Genomic DNA, 24978 nt, shown 5'->3' with positions numbered 1-24978 from the left:
GATACGGTATAACATGTAAGTATATAAGCTATTTTATATATGTTGAGAATATGTTCATATATTTTATTGGGGGGGAAAAAAGGTCCGGGGCATTCCAGGATGTGATTCAGAAGTGCGTGCAGTAGTTGCTGTATTGTAAGAGATATATGTGCATACATTAGCAAACTTATTTGTACAATTTTTTATCTGCTAATTGACTTGAGCTAGTGAAATCAGACTTCTTTGTTGTATTCAGTATTTGGGTGAAGTGCTCGACGGTCTAGGTGAACTGGTAATTCAAGTATGCATGCAAGACAATATTTTCAAAACAGTATTCTTTATAAAATACCTGCTTCTGCATATAAATCAGGATATAGATGAGTATGTGCTATTTTTATCCATGAAAACCCTTTGAAAATTCACTTCTAAGCTTTTTCCCCATAGATAAAGAATGAGGGTGGGGGGGGGGGGGGGAAATCTCAGTAAATCAGGCCCTAAATTTGTCCCTGAGAGCATCAGTATTTATATTTAAAAAAAAAAATAAAAATAAAAAAATATATATATACACCTTACACACCTTTTCCTTTTCATCTGACTGTCCTAAAGAAAAGGAAATTATCAGGTAAGTAGAAATCTTTCATTGTCTGAGGGGCTGATGCAATAAAGTCCACGCAGCCTAGCGCACAGGTTAACCCGCAGCTGGACATGCGTTTTGGATGCGCTAGGCTAACACCCAGTGCATCCAAAGCATGCGTTCAAACAAACACGTAGCTAACGGCACTCATCACGTGTGAATGCCATGTAGATGAGGCTATCAGTCATTACCCTTGATGTAAAAAAATCGCCGGTCGATCAGCACAAACTTTTTTTAATGCTGAAAATTTAACACCGGAGCTGCTGATAAGTTATTCTGTGAGTGAAGAGCACATGAAAAATAAAATTGGTCTCTGTGGTTCCTGTGACTTAGTATCGTTGTGATACTAAGTTCCACTGCTTGCGGCACTTAAAATTAGGGGAAAAATATAAGGACTCAATTACAAAAAAAAAAAAAAAAAAATTCTGGGTGCACAATAAACACGCACAATGTACACGCAGGCTTGTGTATATTGTGCGTGTGAGTAATCTGCAGCGGGATAAAATGGATGCTCATATTGAGCTCCTGTATTCCTGGCTGGTGCACAGCCATGTTTCCCGGGCGCCCTATGCTTTTGAGCACTAGGGATGCACAATTTTAGCCGAGTGCGTCCTTTTGAACACAACAGCTCATTAACATACAGCATCGCGCGCCCAGGAGAGGTGAAGGTCCTTGCATTGAAAAAAAAATGGGCGCCCAGTTTGGACGCACATTTTTACATGCGTGATATTGTGTCGGCCTGTGAGAGCGCAAAAAGCATGAGATTAGAATATGTCGGTGTTTATATTCAGGCTCAGATGTACAATTAGCACCAGATGGTAGGTAGCTGCCCGTGAGTATTCTAACTGAGCGCAAATTATATCTTTTGCCTACATACTGTAAGGATTCTTTGAAATCCCTCTCCCCAAATATTTTTCATCTGTTTAACTAACTTGATGGTCTTTATTCCTGAATAAACTTGTGTTATCACACCACCTAGCTTACCTCACTTGAGGTGACAACACAATAGCAGAGATTTTTCTTCAAGTTGTAGGAAATTCTCTTCACTGATGTTGCTCTGAGAAAGACAGGCGGTGAGGATGAGAGAAGTTGACTGCAGGCTGACACCGAGCCTGTGGAGAATTTTCTTTTGGTTTTTGAAAATCACTTTTTGCCGACACTGCTCAGAGCTGTGTTAACTGGTTTGACTGGGGCTGTGAAACTGTTTTGATCTAAGTTGGGAGTGAGTCACTAACGAAAGAATTCTAAAGAAAATATGCAGAGTAGTGCAGGCCGGAATTACTTACATGGGGGTTTTGTATTAGCTAAAATGAGCAATACGGTCCTCTGTTTTCAGTGTGTACAGGGTAGATTGATAATCTGTAGCACATGATTGGGCTTCAGTAGCTTTGAAGAGTAGGATAATGAACTGATTTCAAAGATCATGTGAGAAGAATTAGGCAATTAATGCAGGATTTTCATCCCTCCATTCATGAGGACACCCCATAGGTCATAACATAAAGCATGTTCAGCTAGCAGGGGCACTACTAGGTACTTAAAAGATCCACGGCACAGGCCCATAGAGCCTTCCACCGCTCCCCCTCTCCCCGAAATTTTGAAATATACATTGAAGAAATATAATTACAAGACCGAAGGAAGTTCTCTTTTGCTTTTAGGAATTGCTGTTGATGTTGGTCTATTTTTTATAATGTATTTTTAGCTGATTTATTTATTGTACACCACTTGGCACTATCCTGATAGGGTAGATAATTAAATGAAAGCAAATAAAATGAAGTAACAGAAGAACTACTTTCACTTTACAACTCATAATACCAAAAATATTAAAATTCTGGGGTCACTTCATTAACCGCAACACAACTCTCTCCATGATCAGGCACATTGTGAGCTAATACAAAACTCAGTTAAAGACTAAATCGGCACTATCCATTGAGACAAACAGAAATAACTCTACATGTGAAAAGCCAACACTGCAAATAATACAACAGCTCCTAGAGTACCAATACACCTCCCACTGCATGAACAAAACAAGCCAGTCTGCTATAGATCTTTGCACTTGGCTGGCCCAACCAGGCAGAAACCTAGTGCTGCTATCCAGCGCCTCCCAGAACTGAATCCTCTCTCTCTTTTGCACACTGCATGGGCTCAAAGAGCTGACCGAAACAAGCAGGAGACAGGCAAGCTTCACTAGCAGGAACAACAGAGGTACCAGTGCAACTCTTACACCAGCTGGGGGACACAGTTAAAAATTATATATTTATAATAGATTTTACATAAAAAAGGACAAAATATAGTCTTCCAAGGTCTTCCTGGACATGTATATTATATTTTCATGCACTGCTGTAGTGCCAAAAGGATAAACCTGCAAAAAAGATACTCTGAACCCATATGTTAGGCCTATTGTAAAGCACGTTGGATGTGGGCTTGGTCCTCAGAAAGCCATGAGTAAACTGAATTACAATTACAATATAGTAAATCTTTCAGACCAAAATGACATTAACGACCAGCATTCAAATACTAACAACCCTACCTATGAAAAGGTAATATGCAAATATTCTAGCAGGCCCTAAAACACCAGTATACCTCCTATTAGAAAAACACAAGCCAGGATGTTAGAGATCTCTACACAGAACTACACACTAGCTAGCAGAATTCATCTCAGTCCCACTTGCAGAGCACAGACAAGTCCTTACCAAATACAGAATAAAGTAATCGTAACATATAAAGAAAAAGGTGCAGACAAAAATTAAACTGGAAACCACAAGCAGCCAGAACTGGTATGCAGTGCAGCAATGTAAAAACAGAAACATCAGGCAATCCAAGAAATATAAAGTATCAATCATAATAGTAAAAACATACCAATAAAAAGAATATTTCATAACTGATAAATAAGCATCCAATAATTAAAAATTCATAAAAATGTTTAGAAATTTTCCAAACACCAATAAAATATTTCAAAATAGCAGACACATCAAATAACACCCAATAATTAAAACTAATAAGGAATAAAATATCTCTCACTCTCCATACCTGAGAACTTTTGACTTCCAGTCATCCTGAGATTTTTGTGGATTAGTATAGTGGGATAGGCACAGAAACTTTCACCTCTTGCTCGCACACACACGCACACACTTGCTTCCCTCTCTCACGTACATCACGTGCTTCCCTCTCTCACTCACTCTTACGCTTCCTTCTCTCACGCGCAAATATTTTTTTTTCTGTTCCAAAACTAATGAATTGAGGCATCTACAAAATGAACCAAAATTAATTTTTTGAGGCTGCACATCCCTAAGGCCCAATAACCAAAAGTCTGTTCATCCAGCTGTTTAGCCTTTGGGATTTTCAAATATTCATCATTACAGGTAGGCACATCTGATTGATAAAATAACAAAACAATAAGTCTGGCACAGGGGTTTGAGTAATGGACTGAATACCAGGAAACTTGAGTTCAATTCCTGCTTCATTCACTGCCTCTCACTGTGACCTTCAACAAGTCACTTTATCTCCTGTTGCCTCAGGCATTCATTTAGATTGGAAGCTGTTCTGGAGAGGGAGAAATACTTGTATGCAATCTGTTGTATGGTGCATTGGTTAAGGGCACAATATAAATAATAAAAGAATAATAGCCATGAGGAGAGGGAGGGAGAAATAGGTGATGGAGGAGTGAATAAAAAGTCATAAAAGTATAGCAGTGTAGACTATAAAAGTTATGCATGTCCTTTTCGGACAGGTATCCTCTTTATATGCTAGCCTGACATGATGTAGAAAGTCTTTACCCCCCTTGAACTATGCGGTACACCCAGAAAATCCCTGCTAAGTACCCTGAACAAAGGCATCAGTAGTCCCAGCTGACCGATTTCACAGACTCTGAGCAGCGAAGGCCCAATTAAAAAATACCTCTAGTCTAATCTTTTTAGATCTGAATAAGATTGGTCTTTCCACAGTCCTGCTAATTTCTCTCTTTCTTTTCAGTTAAGAGGTTGTTAACCTCCCTTTGAAAGGAGCCTGAAGGAGAGAGAGACTAGGACAGGCACAGAAATGAGCAAGACAGGCGAGCTGATGTGGGACTCTCCTTTGCTGTGTCAGCCTTATTAAGCAAACACCAGCCAGCTCCCCGGACAGAGGTGTGGGAAGAAGCACAGAAGACAGGATATTGTTCCATTTAAAAAAAAAAAAAAAAAAAAACCCCAGCAAATCGCAAGAGAAAATAGACATGTCCGTGCAAGGACTGGACAACGAGAGCTCCCTCGCTGATGACTACGATGACTGGTACATCAATGAGCCAGAGGAGGCCACCACGGTCCAAGAGTAAGTTTTTAAAGCATTTGACTTTTTCTAATGCTGCTTGGGTGCTGAAAGGCCCTCTGCTAAGGGGGCATCACCTTGTGTTATCTGTGCATGTCTTGTCTGCTTCTGTGATTCTCGGGTCACATCTGCTCACTCCATTTGTAAGAAAAAGAATGCCTTTTGCATGTGACTCATTAGCCACCCAGAGAGCACGGAACATGAAACAGGATGTGCCCTTTATTGAAACAACATCACACAGGTTATTCCATTCCAGCCAGCATCTTCTTGTTTAACAGTTCAGGAAGGAATAAAATCCTGAACAGAAACCTTGAGTGTGTATGATTGAAAGCGTTTAAACCAAAGCTCAGATGTAGGTTACCCAGGCATTTTATCACCAGAGATGGCCTGGATGGAAGACAGCTGCCCCGTGCTGGAGGGAAAAGTGCTCACATACCTTGTGTAACAGCTTCTGGCAGCTTTGTCAGAAGCCCTGCGTTCTCTGTGCTGAAGAAACGTGCACAGGGAATGAAATCCTGTGGGGAAAAAGTCCAAAGCAGTGTAGTGGAACCTCCTTCATCCGGGGAGCTACAGTGCCAGCGTCCATCCGGCAGGGGGGGAAGGCTTAACCTCCTGGGCTTCTTGGCATGGTCATGGCCAAATCCATGGTAGACTGCTTTTGTTTCCAAACTCCTGGTCTCTGATGCTGTACAGTTAAATCAGTGAAACATGTGACTTCTAGAGGATGGATCCCCAGTGTTCCAGTCATAGAAACATAGGCAGAAGAAGACCAAACGGCCCATCCAGTCTGCCCAGCAAGCTTCCACACTTATCATAAAAAAAGATATTTATCTGATACTCTTGGCCCTTATTAGTAATGTTTTGGTTCTAGTTACCTTCCACCCCCACCATTGATGTAGAGAGCAGTGCTAGAGCTGCATCTAAGTGAAGTATCAAGATTAATTGGTTAAGGGTAGTAACTGCCATAATAAGCAAGCTACTCCCACGCTTATTTGTTTACCCAGCCTGTGCAATTCAGTCCTTTTGGTTGTTGTCTGAATATAGATCCTCTTTTCTTCATTCCCCCCTGCCGTTGAAGCAGTGAGCTGCGCTGGATATGTATTCCAAGTGAAGTATCAGGCTTAATTGATTCGGGGTAGTAACCGCCGTAACAAGCAAGCTACATCCATGCTTATTTGTTTACCCAGACTGCCGTTTTATTCAGATTACTGAGAATTTAACTGAATATGTCCTACAACAAGTCTCTGATGACAGTCCTGTCTGAAGACTGAAACATTTGATATGATATAAACAAAATAAATGTTTGTTCAGCATTATATTTTCTTTGGCATGCCTGATCTGGCTTTTGTCTTTATAATACCCTCACATTCAGTTCCTTATGTGTTACAGGAGACTCTAGCTGTACTGTGACATTCTGAAGGGGAACCGGTGTGCCATTTGGCTAATATAGTCCAGTTTCATGACCTGAATAACTCTACCTCTGGAATGCCCCCATCTTTCAATCCCCTGACCTCAACTGCAGATGAGATTTTATATAATAGTGAATTCAGATGGTGCTGATCAAACACTCTGTTCATAATGCTTCACCTTGTAGCTGCCCATGCTTCTTTCCAGGTTTTATTTTCACACCGCCTGTCACCCTCCCTGTGTAGCAGCAACTAGTGCTGCTGTACAGAGGAATCCGTTATGTGTAATTGTGGCAAACCGTTTCAGAGACCAAAGGAATTAGGAGACAGCAAGGCCAAAACAAATCAATTCCAAGTGAAAGGTTTGGGGAGACGACGAGATATAAAATTCACAGCATTAAGCCGGTGTGTTCTGATCAATGCAGCTCCAGGAGGCCTCCAGGAAGAATTTTTCTTTCAGCTGACTTTGATGGATCCTGTTGCAACAACGAAAACCCAGGGTTTCTTAAGCTCATGAGAAGGATGAATGCAGGAGAACTTGTTTTGCTAAATTTAGAAGCCATTAGAACCTTAAGGGTTTTAGGTCTTTTTTTTTACAGTTCACAGAAAGCATTTTGCTTGAGCTCGTGGAGATTCCCTTTTTTTTTTTCTGTATAGCCCATGTTGCCAAAAGCCAGGAGATGCTCAGACAATAAAAGGGCCCTCGCAGAGCCCTAGCCACACCTTTCCCCACATCCTGTCACCGTTTGAAATGTTCCCAGCATATCCAGTGTCCACATCAGGCATCGCGGCGCATTGTAGTTTCCTGCAGGTGGAGAGGAAATAGCCATTTTGCATACCACCAAACTTTTTACGAAGCTGTAAAATATCCTTGAAGGAAGGAGTTGGTTGGAAAACTTTTCCAAGCTCAAAACTGTTTCGTTAGAGACCAAAATGTTTTACAGAACATTTTTAACTTTTACAAAATATTTTTAGATGTTTCACAAAACTCTCTGAAGAGATCTGAATTCTCCCAGCTCGGTTTATGAAGCTTCTAGGGATTGGTTTACATTGCGCAGTAAATCTCTGCAGCTGGAGCTCCATGTTCTCATAATTTAGATCCAATGTTGTTCGGAACCTCTAAAATCTTAAAAAAAAAAAAAAAAAACCCCAAAAAAAAACCCCTATAGATAATTCTAGTGCTGTTTACAAATAGAGAATGAGTTTTTTTAAACTGGATTTAATATTTGCATTGAATGGTTTCTAATAGTTACTGTGACCTCTGGGATTTGATGTTTCCTCTTAGTGCCTTCCTAAATTAACTCCTCCAATCTTGGTATTGATTACCATGACATGCTCTCCTCTCTTGATCATTATTATTTCCGTATTTATATCAGGGCTACGTGAAGCCAGAGGCTTTGGTCTAAGTATATAATTATTATTGAGATAACTGAAACATTTTGAACATTGTCTCTCTTACTTGTTGTTAAAACCATGTTCATAAATCTTAGAGTGAACTTAGTTTCATAGTTTGCTCTAAGTTTTTTTGCCAAATCTTGTATCTTATCCAGACCCGATTGATTATACACTGGAGAAGACAAAGTCCTCATTCAGTAGTCAATATGAACCTGTGCTGATTTGCTTACATCTAATTTACATATTAAGGGTAATACCACTGATATCCATTCAGAGATTTTCATTCATCCCTAATGGTAAACAAATCTGAAAACTTTTAATTCAATATAAATATCAAAGCATATATCCAGAGCATTGTGAAGTAATTAAAAATGTTTGAGAATATGTTATAAATTATTAATATCTATAGCTACGATTTTTAGGTGTTTACAAACTGCAAATTGAAAAGTTTATTTTCTGGGTAATTACAGGTTTTTTTGAAGGTATAAAAAAATCAGTAATGATGTTTTTGCTGAGAACCTTTTCAGGTTGAATAAAATACCTGTTTCCATAACACAAGTGTACTACCATAATAAAACAATACTCATATTCCCCTTCATAACCAGCATTCATTTGAAATGTACATTCAGATAATCTAAATATGAAATTTGATCAATCTTTTGGATTTGTTCGACTCATTTGATCCAAATAAGCACAGTCCACCAAAAAGGTTTAATCATTTTGGGCTCATTTGGTTCATTAAATTCTATGGAGGAAGCAAAGTCAGAGAAAGCGTAGCAGTTTGGGGATGGGTCAGAGAGGAAGGACAATCTTTTTCAACCACTGCAAGGGTTGACTTCATTTTTTGTTTTAGTGAAATCAAGGGCACTTTAATCTGCCAGTGACCATTTTGTTCTTGGTCATTCCTCTATTAAAGCTCAAAAACAGAAATGAAGATTCTTGCCAAAAATTTCCAAGGTTATAGAAAAGATTAAAAAAAAAAAAAACCCTTTAGATATAAAGGAGAAAGCAAGGTGTGCTCTTACACTGTCAGTGTCCTTGCTGTGCTGCTAGCAGCAGGAGAAACTGTACTCTCTCTGTAACTGTGTATCAGCAGGGCAAACCTGCACTTATCTTCCACAGCAGGCGAAGCAGTGTGTATCAGTGTCTGAAAGATACATGCAAGAGAGAGTTTTGATTTTCTCTGTTATCTTATGCAGCATGGCAAATGGCTAACTGTGATGCAGCAGCTGGATTTCTCTGTGTAAGAGAGTCCATGACACTGTACTAATTCTTCTGTGTGACTCTTGTACTAAGTTCTTAGTGTACATGGTCAGCAAGCATGTCTTAGGGTGATAATGCCACTGTTCTTGCTGATATACCCTTACTCTATGCCCTGGAATGTTCAGGCCACTGTTGATGCCCTTTGTCCCTCTTTTAGTTATGTTCATTCTACTATTTGTGCTCTCATGCCCCTCTTATGATGCTTTGGGGTGTTCATTCTACTATTTGGCCTGGTTTACCCCTCTCATATTCATTTGAACTGTTCATGCCACAATTCCCTGTATGTACCCAGATCAAGCCAGACTCCTGGGTTTATTCATCCTTGCCAGCAGATGGAGACAGAGAAAGTAAAACTGACACTGCTTTTATATACACTGATGTGTCGTGAGGTGCTATTGCCTTTGTTCCTGATGCCTGCCAGCAACAAAATTAGAATAAAAAATAGAATGCACTGATTCCTCTAGTGAATTTTATTGAAATGAATGAGCTTCTGATCCGCAGTGAGCAAAACAGGGAACTGACCCAAAAAATTATTTCTGTGCATTCTCCTAGCACTCTCTCTCCCCAATTATCATTCTATTCCCTCACTCCCAGTTTCACTACTTGCACGTATTTTTTACTTTTATAAAACACAGAATATGTGAGTAGAGACTACTTATGCACGTATATGCTATATTTTACACACACGTTTTGAAAATTCACTTTCAAGTTCTTTCTATTGTGACACGTCAGAGCTAACCACAGTTAGCCATTCCACCTCTCCGTTTCAGCTTTCATCCCCACCCTCCTACAAAAACTGTAACTCATTAACCTAAAATTCAGTTTGACAACTATATATACTGACTCCCAATCTTTTGAAATACATTTTTCAACTCGTGCACTTTTTCAGCTATTTTCAAGACTTGTTGCACTGATGCAAGCTGTGGCTAGCCATTCTGTACAATCTATTAAGTGCCGCTGCCGGACAGCAAAAGAGCTCTTGTGTAGTTTGAGAAAGGCAGGGTTGCTTTGATTTGCATCCTCTAAGTAAATCTTAGAAGGTTAAATATTTGGAACGTAAGAAGATATATTGCATATTCATTACATAAAAATAAGTATTGTCCCAGATGTAGCACAGGCAGTGTCATACTGAGATTTCAGTTCAGCCCTATTTTTTTTTTATTTCAGTCCAGTAATTTCTAGTCTTCATCTTTACAAAGAATTTTGCAAATCATAATATTTATGGAGTGTAAAGTCAAATTCTGAGCTTCCAGAAATAATATGAACATTTTCATAAACTTCTATGATTATTTAATTTCTTAATCTTTAAAATTTGAGCTTCCATCCATTGAAATGTCAAAAAAGGGTCAGTCACAGTCAGTGGAAATCTGTGACCAACTGACTTCTCCCAGCTTGGGAAAGATTCATCAGGCTAGACGAGCTATTGCTCGGAGATCCAAGTCCTAGATGATGGATACTGTATATCCCTACGTAATAACATTGCTTATTATCATAACATGGCCATTGTTTAACAAAGTTCATCTGTTCCTGCCCCTGACCTGTAATACAGAAGTACTGTATTGTTAAGCCATGTTTATCCATTCCCTTGCATGGTCAGTAATCTGAGTCAAGGTATTGTCTTGGTCAAGTATCTCAGTCAAAGTACTTTCATGCCACACCTAACCACAGTCTCTATCCACAATCATAAAACTTATCAAAGAAGAATTAATCATACCCAATCCTAGTTAACCATTGTGCCATGGTTTTTAAATCACCAAAATTGAATTAACAAAAGTTGTCTTCCCCATACAGTATCCTCACTGAAAAATGCCCTCAGTTGTCTTGTTTCTGTGTGCCCATTTATTTAATTAACTTTCTTTCAAAATTTTCAGCAAGTTTATTTTTTATTATTGTATTTTTTTTTATTGTTTTTATTTTTTATTTCCTAGAATTGTTCCACTGTGCAACCCTACCATTCCTGAATACCTCTACCACACCATCATGGCTCCTTTGTCTGTAAGTTGAAGGAGTGATTAATTTATTTTGCATGAGAAGGAATAATGACCAATGAAGCAACAATATTCATTAGTATTGGCCATGAGTACAGATCTTGCAGCACTGCCACAGAAACAGGCATGACTAATTCAGGTTGTTCATGATATTTCTGAATTTAAACGATGACGAAGTCACTACATAGAAATTCAACTTTTAGATCACAGATATGAAAATGTTCTAGGAACTCCCAACAAATGTCTGCTCAGTTTAATGGGGGATCTGAGAAGGACTTGCGTAATATAATATGACTTCTGGGATAGGCTTCTTTTCGAATGATGTCAGATATTTACTACTAATGAAATCAGAAAATGTGGAGCCCCGGAATTGTTTTTTAAATGTTAAGAATGAGGGAAGTGAATGCAATGTTTGATTTCTGAGCCAGCATGGTAAAAGATCAAGGCAACTTTCATTCCAGTTTGGGTTAATTTGAGCAGTCATGTAGCAGTGTTCTTTCTAAGATAAGATTTACTAGGAAATTTCTTCTTATATTCTGCTTGCAGCTTTCAAAACTATTCATGAAGACATTTCTTGAACAGAGAAATATTAAAGGCACAATTTGCAAACTGCCCGCACTGGCACGAAGACTGCATGCACCTTTTACCCATGGGCTTTGCAAGTGCATGCATTCTTTTGCATTGAAACCTGATGCAAGTATAAAATACATGCAGTCACTTGGACTCTCTTTTTCTGGAGGTAGAATTTTACTGAAAAGGTATACATGAAAATTAAAAAATGCCATCTACATGCAGGACTTTTCCTTTCCTGAGATCCCAACACCCCCACAAACCCCCTGAATTCTTTTCTAAAAGTGGCAGGCCAAAAGGCCTGAGGAGAGAAGGGGGGGGGGGGCATCCCTGCATTCGGTAATAAATGTAAGTGTTCCCCTCCTCAAACCATCCCCAAAGCCAACCCCTTAACTTCCTGCCTCTGCCAGCACACTGTAAATGGCTCTGGCCTCCCAGCATTGCCTTGATAGCAACACTGGAACATTCCCAAAACGCCCCTAAGTTATCTGGCATCCCAAAATTAATCCCACAGGGTTTATCTTGATAACTCAAGGTACCTGGATAAACGCTTTTGAGTATTGGCCTCTTTGGAATACACATGGTGGTGATACCACACCGAAGGACGGTATGTGATATTGGATATGGTGTTTATCTACTACAAATCTGAGATTTTTTCACTGACCTGGAAATATCTCTATACGGGTGTAAGCATCTTTCATACCTAGAGAACATAACCAGTTTCCTTTTTGAAGAAAAGTGCCTTCAGACCTAAGATAAGTTCTGTTTTTTTTCTGGATCAGAAAGTACTTGCAGTAATCCACATCCTCTCTCCCCTGGTGGAAGCTTGAGAATTGAAAAGTGATCTAAGAAAGCTTGAAGAGTGGTCTAAGTTTGGCAGCTGAGAGTCAATGCCAAGAAGTGCCGAGTCATGCATCTGGGGTGCGGTAATCCAAAAGATCTCTACATGATGAGGGGTGGAAGACTAATGTGCATAGACTTGAAGAGGGACCTTGGGGGTGATAGTGCCTGGTGATCTGAAAGTGGCGCAGCGATGAGACAAGGCATTAGTTAAAGCTAATGAATCAAACTGATGTTATTCAAAAACATTTTTTTGTAATGACCTTCATGTATGGCATCATCGTAAATATGCTACATATAAGACACAATTTTTTAACTCCATTTCAAGTTCTCTGTTAAACTAGACCTCCTCTGCCATCATGGTATCCTTTTCATTCCACCTTCCATTTGACGCGATTTGACTTTTTTAAAACAATAGTCTAACCTTTCTTCTCCCTTTTTAACTCTGCAGAGTTAAAAACAAAATTGTGTCTTTTATATGTAGCACATTTACGATAACATCAGTTTGATTCATTTGAGAAGATCAGGATAGATAGTTCTTTCTTTCAGCATTAATAAGATAGATACATACCCACAAGAACCAATAGTAAAAATGTTCAAAAATACATTTTCAGTTAGGAGAGTAAGTGTAGCTGTATAAAAATAAAAAAAGGGAGGTTAGACTTGTTTAAAAAAAAGTCAAATCGAGTCAAATGGAAGGTGGAATGAAAAGGATACCATGATGGCAGAGGAGGTCTGGTTTAACAGAGAATTTGAAATGGAGTCAATGACAAAAGGTAGATGGGAGAAGCTGTAAATGAACGAAAAACTGGGTCGGATGAGGAAAATGTCACAAACATCAATAAAGTTCAAAAAGGGGAGGTAAAAAATATTTCCGTTTCGGAGAAAAAATGCCAGCTTACATAGATTTTTTTTTTTTTAGACGACGTTGGGGGTCCTTATTTCTACAAGAGGAAGGTAGAGAATCAAGAACGTGTCTGAGATAACATTCAAAGGAATTCCAGGAGCGAAAATATAGAACAGAAATGATGTAGTTACATAGCGTGTCAAGGAGTACCTCGGCAGGAGCCATATGTCATTAAATTGTTGCAAGGTACGCTAAAAGGAAAGGGGAGAGACAATTTGAAGTGAAAATAAAAGGTGAGAGTGTGAACCAAATGCAGTAAGGATATATACCAGGACGTATGCCCAAAGGCGCATAAAGAGAGACTTTCGGCTTCAGAAGCAAAGTCTGCAAGAGAGAATCCTGCAGATAAAGGCATCAGGGTGAAAAAATTGTAAACAAAAAGTGCGGAGCCAAACGACTGAACGGTGCAGGGTGGCGGGAAGAGAGGTACAACGGCAGCATGAGTGAGGGCAGGACCGGCGCCAGCTTCTGCGCCGCCCTGTGCATAGAGTTCCCACCGCCACCCCCACACCACTGCTCCCCCCCATCCAACTGCGGCGGCATGGGTGGCCTTCTGTTTCTTCAGCCACCGGAAGAGGATATGAGTTCCTACCCTCGTCCAGTGGCGGTGCTCTCTCCATCCTCCACCGCCGCCTCCCCGGATGTGCCGCTCCGTGCAAGTGCACGGTTTGCACACCCGGTTCCGCCGGGCCTAAGTGAGGGAAATGTAAACATGGAGAAAAAGTATTGTAAATGGCAGAAACAAACTGTACACTTTTAAGGCCTAAAAAGACAAGAGGGGTAAAGCGAATAGAAAATAGGAGCCCCAGTCTGCCATGAAAGTTGTGCCGCTCTGGGAGGAATGCCAGCCAGCCAGCCATGCCAGTCTTTGATAAAATGAGGACATACATTGAGGAGGAATTAAAAGACTGGGAGAGATGGGTGAAGTGGAACAACAGTGGGCCAAATTAAAAGATGTGTTACAAAGGCAGCAAATCTTTATATAAGAACAGTGAACAAAAGTAAAAAAAACAAACCTCAATTTGGTTCTCAAAGGAGGTGGCTGAAAAAATGAAGGCAAAAGAACAGCATTAAAGAAGTACAAAGAATCCCTAAAAGAGGAACACAAGGAAGAACATCCGATGAAGCTGAAGGAAACGAGGAAAGAATTCAGGAAACCAAAAGGTCAATGGAAGAAAGGATTGCTAAAGAGAGAAAGCGAGGTGACAAAACATTTTTCAGATATATCAGGAGGAAGACCCAAAGTATAGTAAAACTGAAGTAAGAAAAGTAGCAATGTGTGGAGATAAATGAAGAAATAGCCGAGATATTAAGCAAATACTTCAGAACAGTGTTCACTAAAGAACACCCTGGAGGAAGACTATTGCTGGTCGACAAGAGCACAAATGGGAATGAGGTAGATACAACCCCATTTACAGAAGGGAATGTATGGGAATATCTAGGAAACCTGAAAGTGGGCAAGGCCATGGGATCGGATGAGATTTATCTCAGGATACTAAGGGAGCTCCGAGATGTGCTAGTAGGTCTGCTGTGAAAGACCTGTTCAATAGATCCCTGGAAACAGGTTTGGTGCAAGTTTGGTGAAGTGGTCCATCTGCAGGGCCTCTAGTTAACTGGATAACGTTTTAGCTAGATAAAAAGTTATCCAGCTATCTCAGGGCTGGTCTGCATGGCAGGATCCTATAGTTTGTCCAGTTAAGTCTGATCTTAGCCAGACAAATGGTGTTGAATATGGACTTTGCAATTCTGTTGAAAGGGTTGGTTACACTATCTTACTGCATATTGCCTCTCTATGAATCAGTGCAAAAAGAACCAAATGATTGGGTTTTAAGTACAGTGAATGTACACACATTTCAGGGCATATTTGATGTAATCATGATATAATGCATGATCATTTAGATAAAAATAGCAATCTTTATCTATCTCCTGAAAAATTGTAAGACAGAAAAGATACAGACAAGGCTTAGGGTGGTATTCACTGCAATCTGCTTCTGAAGTTAATAGTAAATGCAGGTTAAAAGACAAGAGAACATCATACAGAGTAAGACGGAGTTCAGGAAAGTCATATAGTGCGAGAAGTTACAAACAGCTCAGACATCAAAACTTCCAAGGAATAGAGGTTGGGCAGGGTATCACAAACAGCACAGAGGCATCAGAACCCTCAAGGTGTAGAGTGTGGTGCAGTTTTGCAAACAGGACAGAGGTATCAAAACTCCAAGGCATAAAATTCAGGCAGGTTATCACAAGCAGCACAGAGGCATGAAAATCCTCAAGAAATCATGAATAGGGCAAATGGAGCCAACCACAGTTGTATGAACAGCCCAAAACAAGGAAGGTAAGACGCCAAAAGAGAAACAAAGGAAGCACCCATAGTGGCATGAATTTCTCAAAGCAAAATGTACCCATAGTAGAAGGTGTTTTACAAGGCATCATGAGAGAGCCAGAAGTCGGCTGGCCAGTAACAGTGGTAGATATAGACAGAAAAGCTAAGAGCCAGGGACATGGTGGGGAAGGAGGTTAAACTTGTATTTTTTTTCTTTTTTCACATTTTATTTTGGAGATAAAACACTCCAGTATAAACAAGAGAGAAGCAGGATGGGAGAACTAGGCCAGAATTCTAGAAGTATACAAAAAAAGTAAGGCAAAGAACCATAAAAGAGGTAGGCTGAGAGGAAAAACTTGTTTTTTTGTTTACATTGTTTCGGGAAGATAACACCCCAATATAAACAATAGAAATGAGAATGGAAGAACTAGGCCGGGATCCTAGACGTATGCAGCAAATAACTAGAAAAGAGCAAGGAAAAGAGGAGAAACTTGTATTTATTTATTTACATTTTATTTTTTAGACAAAACACCTCAGTATTATCAAGAAAGAAGTAGGGTAGAAGAACTAGGCTGGGATAAACTCTGTATCAGTTTTCCTATCCGGCGGACCGGCAACGCCGATCGGGTTCTCGTTAGCAAGGAGGCAGAATTCTGGCTGCCGTGTTCTGCACCATCTGCAGAGGTTTGGCATGAGATGCGGGGAGACCTAATAAGATAGAGTTGCAATAATCTATCTTAGAGAAGATTATTGCTTGCAGAACTGTTCTGTAGCCATGAAAGTGGAAGAGTGGTTTTATTCTTTTTAGGACATGTAATTTGTGAAAGCAATCCTTAGTAGTTTGGTTGATAAATGATTTTAGGTTTAGACGATTATCAATGATAGCTCCTAAGTCTCTTACTTGAGAAATTTGCAGGTTGGCTGGTGGATGTGTGGTGATGTTGTTGTTTTCCGGGGATATGAGAAGGAGTTCGCTTTTAGAAGAATTAAGTATTTAAGAATTCTTAAGAATTTAAGAATTAAGAGTTGCGACATGGCCCTCTCTACACACCTTTTCCAGGTATTATCATTTGGATGTGCAGGCCCAGGAGGATGCAGCCTTTGTACATGTGGTTTTTATCTGGACCGCAGGCAACCTGCCGCCCTATTCAGGAGTAGCTTGGGTACATCCCACTGGTTCTGAATTCATCTGTCTGGTCTAAAGAAAAGGAAATTATCAGATAAGTAGTAATTTCTCACTAAATGTAATCCTGGAGGGCATTTTTGAATTGGAGGGTTAGCAGGTGCAGTAGGCACTTAAACACCATGTCTTCAACTATTGGCAGGGGATGGTCATCCAGGGCAATCACTCCCCCCATGCACTTCATTACTACTTTTGATGCTGGCTCCCCCTTGTCCTGGGACAGTGATACACTGATACATTTTTTTCTACGGTGGGTTGCCATTGCAGACGCTTGACAGAGAACTGCTGGCCTGCCACCTGACTGGTGGAAGGGCCATGAAATCATCTTGTGGAAGTCTTCTTTTCAACTCCTTTCCTATGGCTTATGCTTTGAATGGCAGAGAGGTTCCCCAGGCTACTACTGCTGCCATCCCTGGTGTTTCTTTAGGTGATGCTGCATCCCACTGTTTGTCAGATTTCCCAGTACCTTCTCTGGACTACTGACCTTACCTCAGTGAACATATTGAGCAAAATAGGTCAGCCCTTACTTTAAAGTGTCTCCACACCAGGGTGTCTTGCACAATATCCTAACTGCATCCTGGGGGGCTGCTGGTACTACTGGCACTAGAATTGAAGTTGAGGGTTTACCGTGAAATAAAAGGCTAGGCACATTGTTCACAATACACTACCTGCTCTCAACACTGCCAGTATCATCTACCTCCCCCATCTCCTCATTGGAGGCTAAACTGCTATTTAGTGGAGCTCCCAAATTCTCTTTGGATACTACAATATCCTCTGACATGATTCTTCCTCAGAAACAATTATTGAAAATACTATCTCCATCATCTCAGAAGAGGTAATCATGGAGGATTGTGCTGCTGGTTTTGGGTGTTGCACTTCTGTTGCCCCTGTCCATTCCGCTGCCCTGTTAACTCAAGCCTCGGTTGTCACTTCCACCTTTTGCCCCTGCTGCAAAATAAGAGGGAGAGCAACAGGTGGCGGTAGCACATGCTCTCTCTCAATATGTTTTATAGCTTGTGCCAGCTTCCACTTCTGGCTATCTTCAGCTAAAAAAAGTCTTGTTTTATCCCCTCACTGCTATTACTATTGCTTGTAATTCTCACAGACTGGTTTGGCGCTACAGCAAGACCCAGTCCTTTGCCCTTGCCATTCTCTCCTTTCCCTCACAGTGGCTTGATGGAATATTGGACTTTGAAGTGGCTACTGGGGGGGGGGGTATTGATATCACAATAGATTATATTATTATTGTGCCAGCACTCACCAGTACCACTCTAGTACTATGGTGTCTCTCACACAGTCAAGTTTGCGGACTGAATTCACTTCAATGCTTAGCAAGCGCTGTCAACTTGCCAAACAGCAGTTTGCAAATGCATATACCATTTGAAAGAGAACCAAGAAGACTGGCAAGGCTGTGCTTCTCTTATTTTCAATCTCTTTGCAATGCAGATTGCTCACTTGTGCTGTAACGGACAGCGACAAAAAAGTATCAGTCTCATTGGCTGGTACTGCTTTAATCTTCAGACCTATCCTGTTCCTCTGAAAAATCAGAAAGCTGTTCCTCTGTCTCGTTACTGCAATAAGTGAGAGCACTGACTGCAGCACTGATGATCCGAAAATGGCCTTTGCCAATGCCTTCTTTGTGAAAGCTGTTCTTCTGCTCTGAGAACTACTGAACGCACAACTTGTCTATGCAAAATCCAACAGAGCAAATGGAGTTTTGGAGGACATCTGTGTCACTTGATCCAGGGAGCAGTTATAGGATAGTTAAAAAAAAAAAAAAAAGCTTCACCTTAATTGGACCTCCATCCTATGTCTCTAGGAATCCTGCTTAGAACCAGCCCAGCTCCTATGTCACACAGGCTAGGGTTGGTTGCTGTACTTACCAGTTAGTCTCTGCTGCTTGCTCAGTATAGCCTTAGTCTTAAATGGGAAACATAAATGAATGATACCATTTTTGTTAAAATTCATGGACACTTCCATTTTGCCCATTTGTTTCAAACAAATACACATCCCTACTTAAATCAACCTATTAACTAGTTTCCTGTGTATTACCGAATCTTTCTCCATGACCAGTTTCATAATCCCATATAGTAAAAGACGTATGAAAACTGATGGACATTTCACTCCTGCTACAATATTTATAGTAGTGGAAAATGAGCAAGCAAGGAGCTGTGAATTTATCACTTGCTCAGCTACACAACTTAAGAACATAAGAACATAAGAAATTGCCATGCTGGGTCAGACCAAGGGTCCATCAAGCCCAGCATCCTGTTTCCAACAGAGGCCAAACCAGGCCACAAGAACCTGGCAATTACCCAAACACCTAGAAGATCCCATGCTACTGATGCAATTAATAGCAGTGACTATTCCCTAAGTAATAGTACCTTTCACTCAATGATTGGAATAAGCCGTTTACAAGCTGAATTTTAGAGATCCTCTGTTGAATATAAAGATTATGGCACAGGATGGTACTGAGCTATCCTGATTCCCAATCCTCTCGTAGCTCCCCCCCTTGCTCCTCAATTAGCCCCATGACTCTTGTGAGAGAATAGAGTACCTGTTTCTTCTCTGACAGCTCGTCATATGTGACTGCTACCATCTCATCCTGCTGTCCTCCCACTTTCTGTTGTCTTTTTTTTTTTTTTTAGTTGGCTGTGATGGTAATTTTGTCCCTTTTGGTCAAGCGTCGAAAGCTCTGCAGAGGCTGTCTGAATGGTATTCCAGGATTACCCAGGTAAGTGTAAGCACGGTGCAAAGTTGAGGATGGATGAGGGTTCCTTGAGCATTGCGGGGGGGGGGGGGGGGCAATTTTCAAAAGTGCAAATATTGTTGCAAAATCTACAAAATCCACTCTGCAACAATTCTCAAAGAAGAAGTGCATGTGTATTTTCACTTTGAAAACTGTCTAGGGAAAAGCAATCCACAGAGTTTTCTGCAAATAATTTATCATAATGCATGCAGTTTTGAAATTACACAACTATGTTCACTCCCCCCACCTAAGCCTGCCTACTTTTCCCAAAGATTAAAGTTCATCTCTTGTTGATCCAGCATGTAATTTTACCAGTAGGCAATTTTTAGAAGGCCTATTTACTCAGGTAAATGACTTTTGAAAATTTCCCTCCTCATGACGTCTGCTAATGTACCTCTCCCTTTTCAGTGGTCAAAACTTTAAGGTCTTTGCCTTGTAATTTGGACAATATATTTACATTTAGAATATACTGCAGCCCACCAAACAATGAATGCAAACAAATTTGACTACATAATGCCCATACTAAAGACTGGCTCCCAACATTTCTATAATTCCAACTTCAAACTTCTAACGGCCTAGCTCTAACATATCAGATTTCTAATCCCATGCACACCTACCCAATCTATATGTTCCCTGACACGAGCCTGCCTAGTAGTGCTGTCCCCAGAGCAATATCCCTACTCAACACAAGAAGAAAAAAAAATTTGCAGAATCAGTCCCAAGTCTGTACCACCCAACATTAAATTTGATTTCCTTACCTACTTTCCTTCAGAAAACTGGTGAAAATCTGGTTGTGTGAAGCAGGTTTTAGTGCTAATCTGTAACATCCACTAGGGATGTGCAGGGAAAGAAATGTGTTTTTCATTTTTCGGTTTGTTTTAGGGAGGCTTTTTTTCCTCAGAATTAAGTACATGGATTGCTTAATTTGTTTCATTCATGTGAAAAACACAAATCAAGCAATTAAAAAAAAAATGGCCAAAAAATGACCATGAGACCTCCCTTCCAATCTCCCAGAAAAATGCCGTGGCCAGGATCCCCTCCGGGCCCCACTTACCCAGTCCAGTAGGGATCCTCCATCAGACTTGTGTAGGCCGAGGCTTTGGCCTAACTCTAGGCCCAACACCTAGGCCTCGGCCAGCACCCGGACCCACGCCGGAGGCCGGGTCCCAACACTGGGGCCTCGGTACAGACAGAGGCCTGATGCTGCAACGCAAGCCAGAGGCTGGGTTCTGACATCGGGGCCTCGGCCTGGGCCCAAACCCGATGTTATGACCCAACCCGGAGGCCACATCCCAATGCTAGGGCCTAGGCCTGGGCCCAGGGTCAGGCCCAGGCCTTGGAGTTCAGGCCTGGGAGCTACTCTTCAGGCAACCTCTTATTTCTTCAGCCTGCAGCACAATGGCGGCATCCGCTGAGGTGAATGTGCCGGAGTTAATTAACTCCGGCACATTCACCTCGGCAGGTGGCGTCATTTGACTTGCAAGTGCCAAAGAAAGAAGAGGACCAAGATGAGGTTCCCAAGCCAAGGCCCAGGTGTCTGGACCTGGCATCAGGCCTGGGTCCAGACCTAGGCCCTGGTGTCGCTACAGGTACCTGGTAGGATGCCAAAAGGTAAATAGAGTCCATGCTGCTTATCCCAGGGATGAGCAGTTGGTTTCCCCAAGTCCACCTTAATAATGGTTTATGGACTTTTCTTCCAGGAGCTTGTTCAAACCTTTTTTAAACCCAGCTACAATAACCGCTTTCACTATGTCCTCTGGCAACAAATTCCAGAGTTTAATTGTGTTGAGTAAAACAAATATTTTATCCTATTTGTTTTAAATGTACTACTTAGTAACTTCATTGTATGTCCCCTGGTCTGTACTTTTTTTGAAAGAGTATTCAACCGATTTACATTCACCCATTTCATTCCACTCATCATTTTATAAGACATCATCTCTCTCCTCAGCTGTCTCTTCTCCAAGTCTTTAATCTTTCCTCCTAGAGAAATTGTTCCGTTCCTTGTATGATTTTGGTTGCCTTTCTCTGAACATTTTTCAGGATTTTCACAATGAATATGCATGAGACAAATTTGCATATACTAAGTTTCCGTGTTATGCAAATTTATGTCGTGCATATTCGTTATGACTGTCCTGAAAACCCGACAGACTGTGGCATCTTCAAGACAGGTTTGGGTATCCTGCTAATAAAGGGTGATGTTAGTAATCCTGTTCTCTATCTCCATCTGCTGGTTGGGGAGAATAACCCATTCACCTGGACTGATCTGTCTGGACTCAAGGAAAGGAAATTATCACATAAGAATCATTTTTTTTGTTACTCGCTTTGAATTCTCCAATTGGAAAAGAGTTTAATACATGAACCATCATGATGAAGAAATGAGGAAATTCCAACTACTAAATGAATAAGTGTATTGTAATGTACAACATGAATAAAGTTTTCTGTTCCCTCTTCTCCCTGTGCCTTTCTTTTCTACCTCCTCTTTCCCATTTGTTTGTCCACTTCTGCTCTAGCCTCCTGAAAGAATTAAATAGCAGAGTTGGGAGTTTCTGGTCTGCTCTTACTTTGTAATGTACCAAACTTGTATCAGTCTCATATAATGCCTGGTATTGCCCCCTTCTACCCCCCCTCCCATCACTCTGATTCTCTTACAGCCCTGTGAATTTTCTGGAGGAAGAGGGAAGCAAAGGTTTGGTTGCTGCTGTGTTTGGGGTTCTGTTTTGCTCCTTGTGCAGGATGGTCCTGGATGACAACCCCCTTCCTTTTCTCTCAGGCACCTCTCTGCAGAATCGAGGTAAAGATGGTAGATCAGGGCAACCTCTCTTAGCAGATACCACCTAACTTTATTATGAACCTATCCTGCATATTCCCCTGTTAAGATACAGTTTATCGCTTCTGGGGAATTTCTATACTTGTTAAGCTAACTTCATTTTTTTTCTGGAGGTTAATATTTCAGATGTGATTTCCTAATTTCATATAGGACAATAATCACTAGTTGGGAGTAAAAAATCAGGACTGGACTGTAGCCTCCAGCAATAATTGATTTAAGTTTGTGAATATGCTAGAATTCTTAATATGCTAGGATCCTTGGGTGTCAGCACTTTGACAGGAGAGATACCACCCACTAACTGCATGCATCTAATAGACAAAGAAAAACAAAAATATCGCATGGAATAATAAATATGAAAGAAGACGACAAATATATTTTTACTTGATGAATTCAATTCATACTGTAACTATGATGTAAACTAGTGTCTCTAATTTGCTAATGTGATAAAATATATTTAAGATGGCTCTTCATGTCACCTCTGGTGGTCTGCATGGTGTCACGCGACATGCACAGGAGGATAATAAGGCCGGAGTGCACATAAGCATTGCAGATGGCTCCTCTGCATGCTGGTGGCTTGCACTGGGTTTGCAATACTTCTGACTTAATCAGCTTAGCTTTATATCCTTGCAGTTGCCAAATACCTCAGGTTACGATCAAAGGATAGGCTGAAGTATTGTTTAAGACCTTTCGGATATATTCCATGTAGAATTTTTAGTTCTTCTGGACTATAAGATTGGGTGACTAGATGGCGCCATGCACATACTAGGATATTTTTGAATCATCATACAGAAGTTCAAAACCATTGTCCAAAGTGAAAAGAATAGCACTCTGTCCAGCTACCAAATATAAGATTAGTTTCAAGAAAAAGAAACAAGTAATTGACTACGGATGATGCTTTTATATAACTAATAAAAATAATTTCAGTCCCTTCTTTGGCTTTCTCAAAGCATTCTGGGAGAAGTTAATAAGATTGTCTATTGAGCAATAACACTATAGATCCCAAAATGCATTGCTGCATAAGTTAACAAAATATTGATTTTATTTTGATTGTTAGGCGGCCTTTCCAATTATACCATGGTGCCTCATGACATAATTCAATAGAACCCAGTGCTGCAATATTTAAAACAATAAAAGCAAACTAATTCAATAACAGTATCCTAACAAAATCTCTTTTAAGAAAACCAGAGTCCATGGCAAATGTTTGGGTGGTGCTGGAGTCATCTGATAATCCCGCTTCAGAAAAACAAAATGTATATTCAGTGTTTCAAAGCAAGTTAGTATGCAGAGAGGAAGAAGATGAAAACCCAGATTTGGCTTCTCCTTTGTGACCTGAGTCAATGGGCAAAGAGTAATCAACCTGCTAACTTTTAATTGCATTCGGATTTGGAGCTGCTTTTTTTTTCTCTCTCTCTCTCCCTTCTGTAGAGTACTGGAAGATCTTGGCTTTGCTTTATTACCCTGCGCTCTATTACCCTTTGCTTGCGTGTATGACCATGCGGCACTGGGCTGGAGACATCCTCGGCAGCATGCTCTCCTGGTTCCACTGTGGGATGCTTCTCTGGCAGAAAATTGAGTGCCCTCAAGCACCCAAGGTAAACCCAGTCTATTCAGGAGCCGCAAAGCACGGCTTGCTCTAGGCCCTTCCGCTCCGATGGGGGCTTCATTTTCTCCATCAGGGTGACGGAGCTGGGAGATGATGATTGCAGGGCACGGAATGACAGTGAGGAATCAGCAGTGCTGGGTTCAGCTGGTAATAAAAAAAAAAAAAAAAAAAGTCGTTTTAAGAATTAGATAGTTCTTGGCATGGTTAATAATTTGCACAGATAAGATTGAAATGCATTAAACAGTTGGTTACACAGAAGTAAATCAGGTTTTCAAAAGCGAGTAGCCAACGGCACTGTTTGTACATAAAGATACCCATACCTGGGATTTTCTTTAAAAGCCTCACTGGCTTAAAAAGTTTGTGCGTCTGTTTTTGTGGCAGGGATCCTCACACAGAACTGAATGTGGTTGCAGAGTGCATGAATTCAGATGAGATGAAATCAAATTGTAGTTTCTGTTCAAGGTATAATCTACCTGACTGTTAGATCCTACCTGACAGATGTACAAACTCATGTAAAACTGAGGTAAATCAAACACTTTACATATTTCAAAGACGTGATTTACGAGGTGTTTTCTCTTTACAAGGGAAGAGGCCAAGAAAAGTGAAATCAGACAGATAAAAATTCAGATGGGGATGCTTGGACAAAGCTGCCGTCACCTGGTTTAATATAAAATTGATTTAAATGTAATTTTAGACATGAGAGAAGGAATCAATAGCATATCCAAGGTTATATATTTTTAAGAAAATAGAAAGATAGGACTGGGAGAGAAGAGAAACATCAGTAAATTGCACTGTGTACCACTCTAGGTAGTTTAGGAGTATATGCAGCGAGCTATGGCAGGAAAAGGAAGAACACAGACCTCCCATGAGCCGCTAGGCTTACAAATTGCAATCCAAGAATTCCTGATATCTGTTTAATAAAAGACACGTCTTTTGGTGCTTGGTTTTTTTTTTTTATTGACAACTGTCAAAAACATTACAGAAGGGGCACTAGCCCAGTATTGCTTAC

At 40.5% G+C, this 24978-nt stretch overlaps 1 protein-coding gene across 7 annotated transcripts in view; it reads left to right on the top strand.

The window, feature by feature from the left end:
* The window catches only part of STRA6 (stimulated by retinoic acid 6), a 102603-nt gene that overhangs the window by 34683 nt on the left and 42942 nt on the right, over positions 1 to 24978 (top strand). For all 7 annotated transcript variants that reach the window (XM_029574716.1, XM_029574709.1, XM_029574713.1 and 4 more), the window contains 5 exons: positions 4583 to 4918; positions 10908 to 10974; positions 19439 to 19524; positions 22191 to 22330; positions 23792 to 23958. In XM_029574716.1, coding sequence (XP_029430576.1) covers positions 4824 to 4918; positions 10908 to 10974; positions 19439 to 19524; positions 22191 to 22330; positions 23792 to 23958 — 555 coding nt within the window. In that variant the 5' untranslated portion in view covers positions 4583 to 4823. The remainder of the gene's footprint in view (positions 1 to 4582; positions 4919 to 10907; positions 10975 to 19438; positions 19525 to 22190; positions 22331 to 23791; positions 23959 to 24978) is intronic.

Source organism: Rhinatrema bivittatum, chromosome 13 (assembly GCF_901001135.1).
Source record: "Rhinatrema bivittatum chromosome 13, aRhiBiv1.1, whole genome shotgun sequence".
Classification (NCBI taxonomy): domain Eukaryota; kingdom Metazoa; phylum Chordata; class Amphibia; order Gymnophiona; family Rhinatrematidae; genus Rhinatrema; species Rhinatrema bivittatum.
This window is presented reverse-complemented; position numbering and strand designations above follow the sequence as displayed.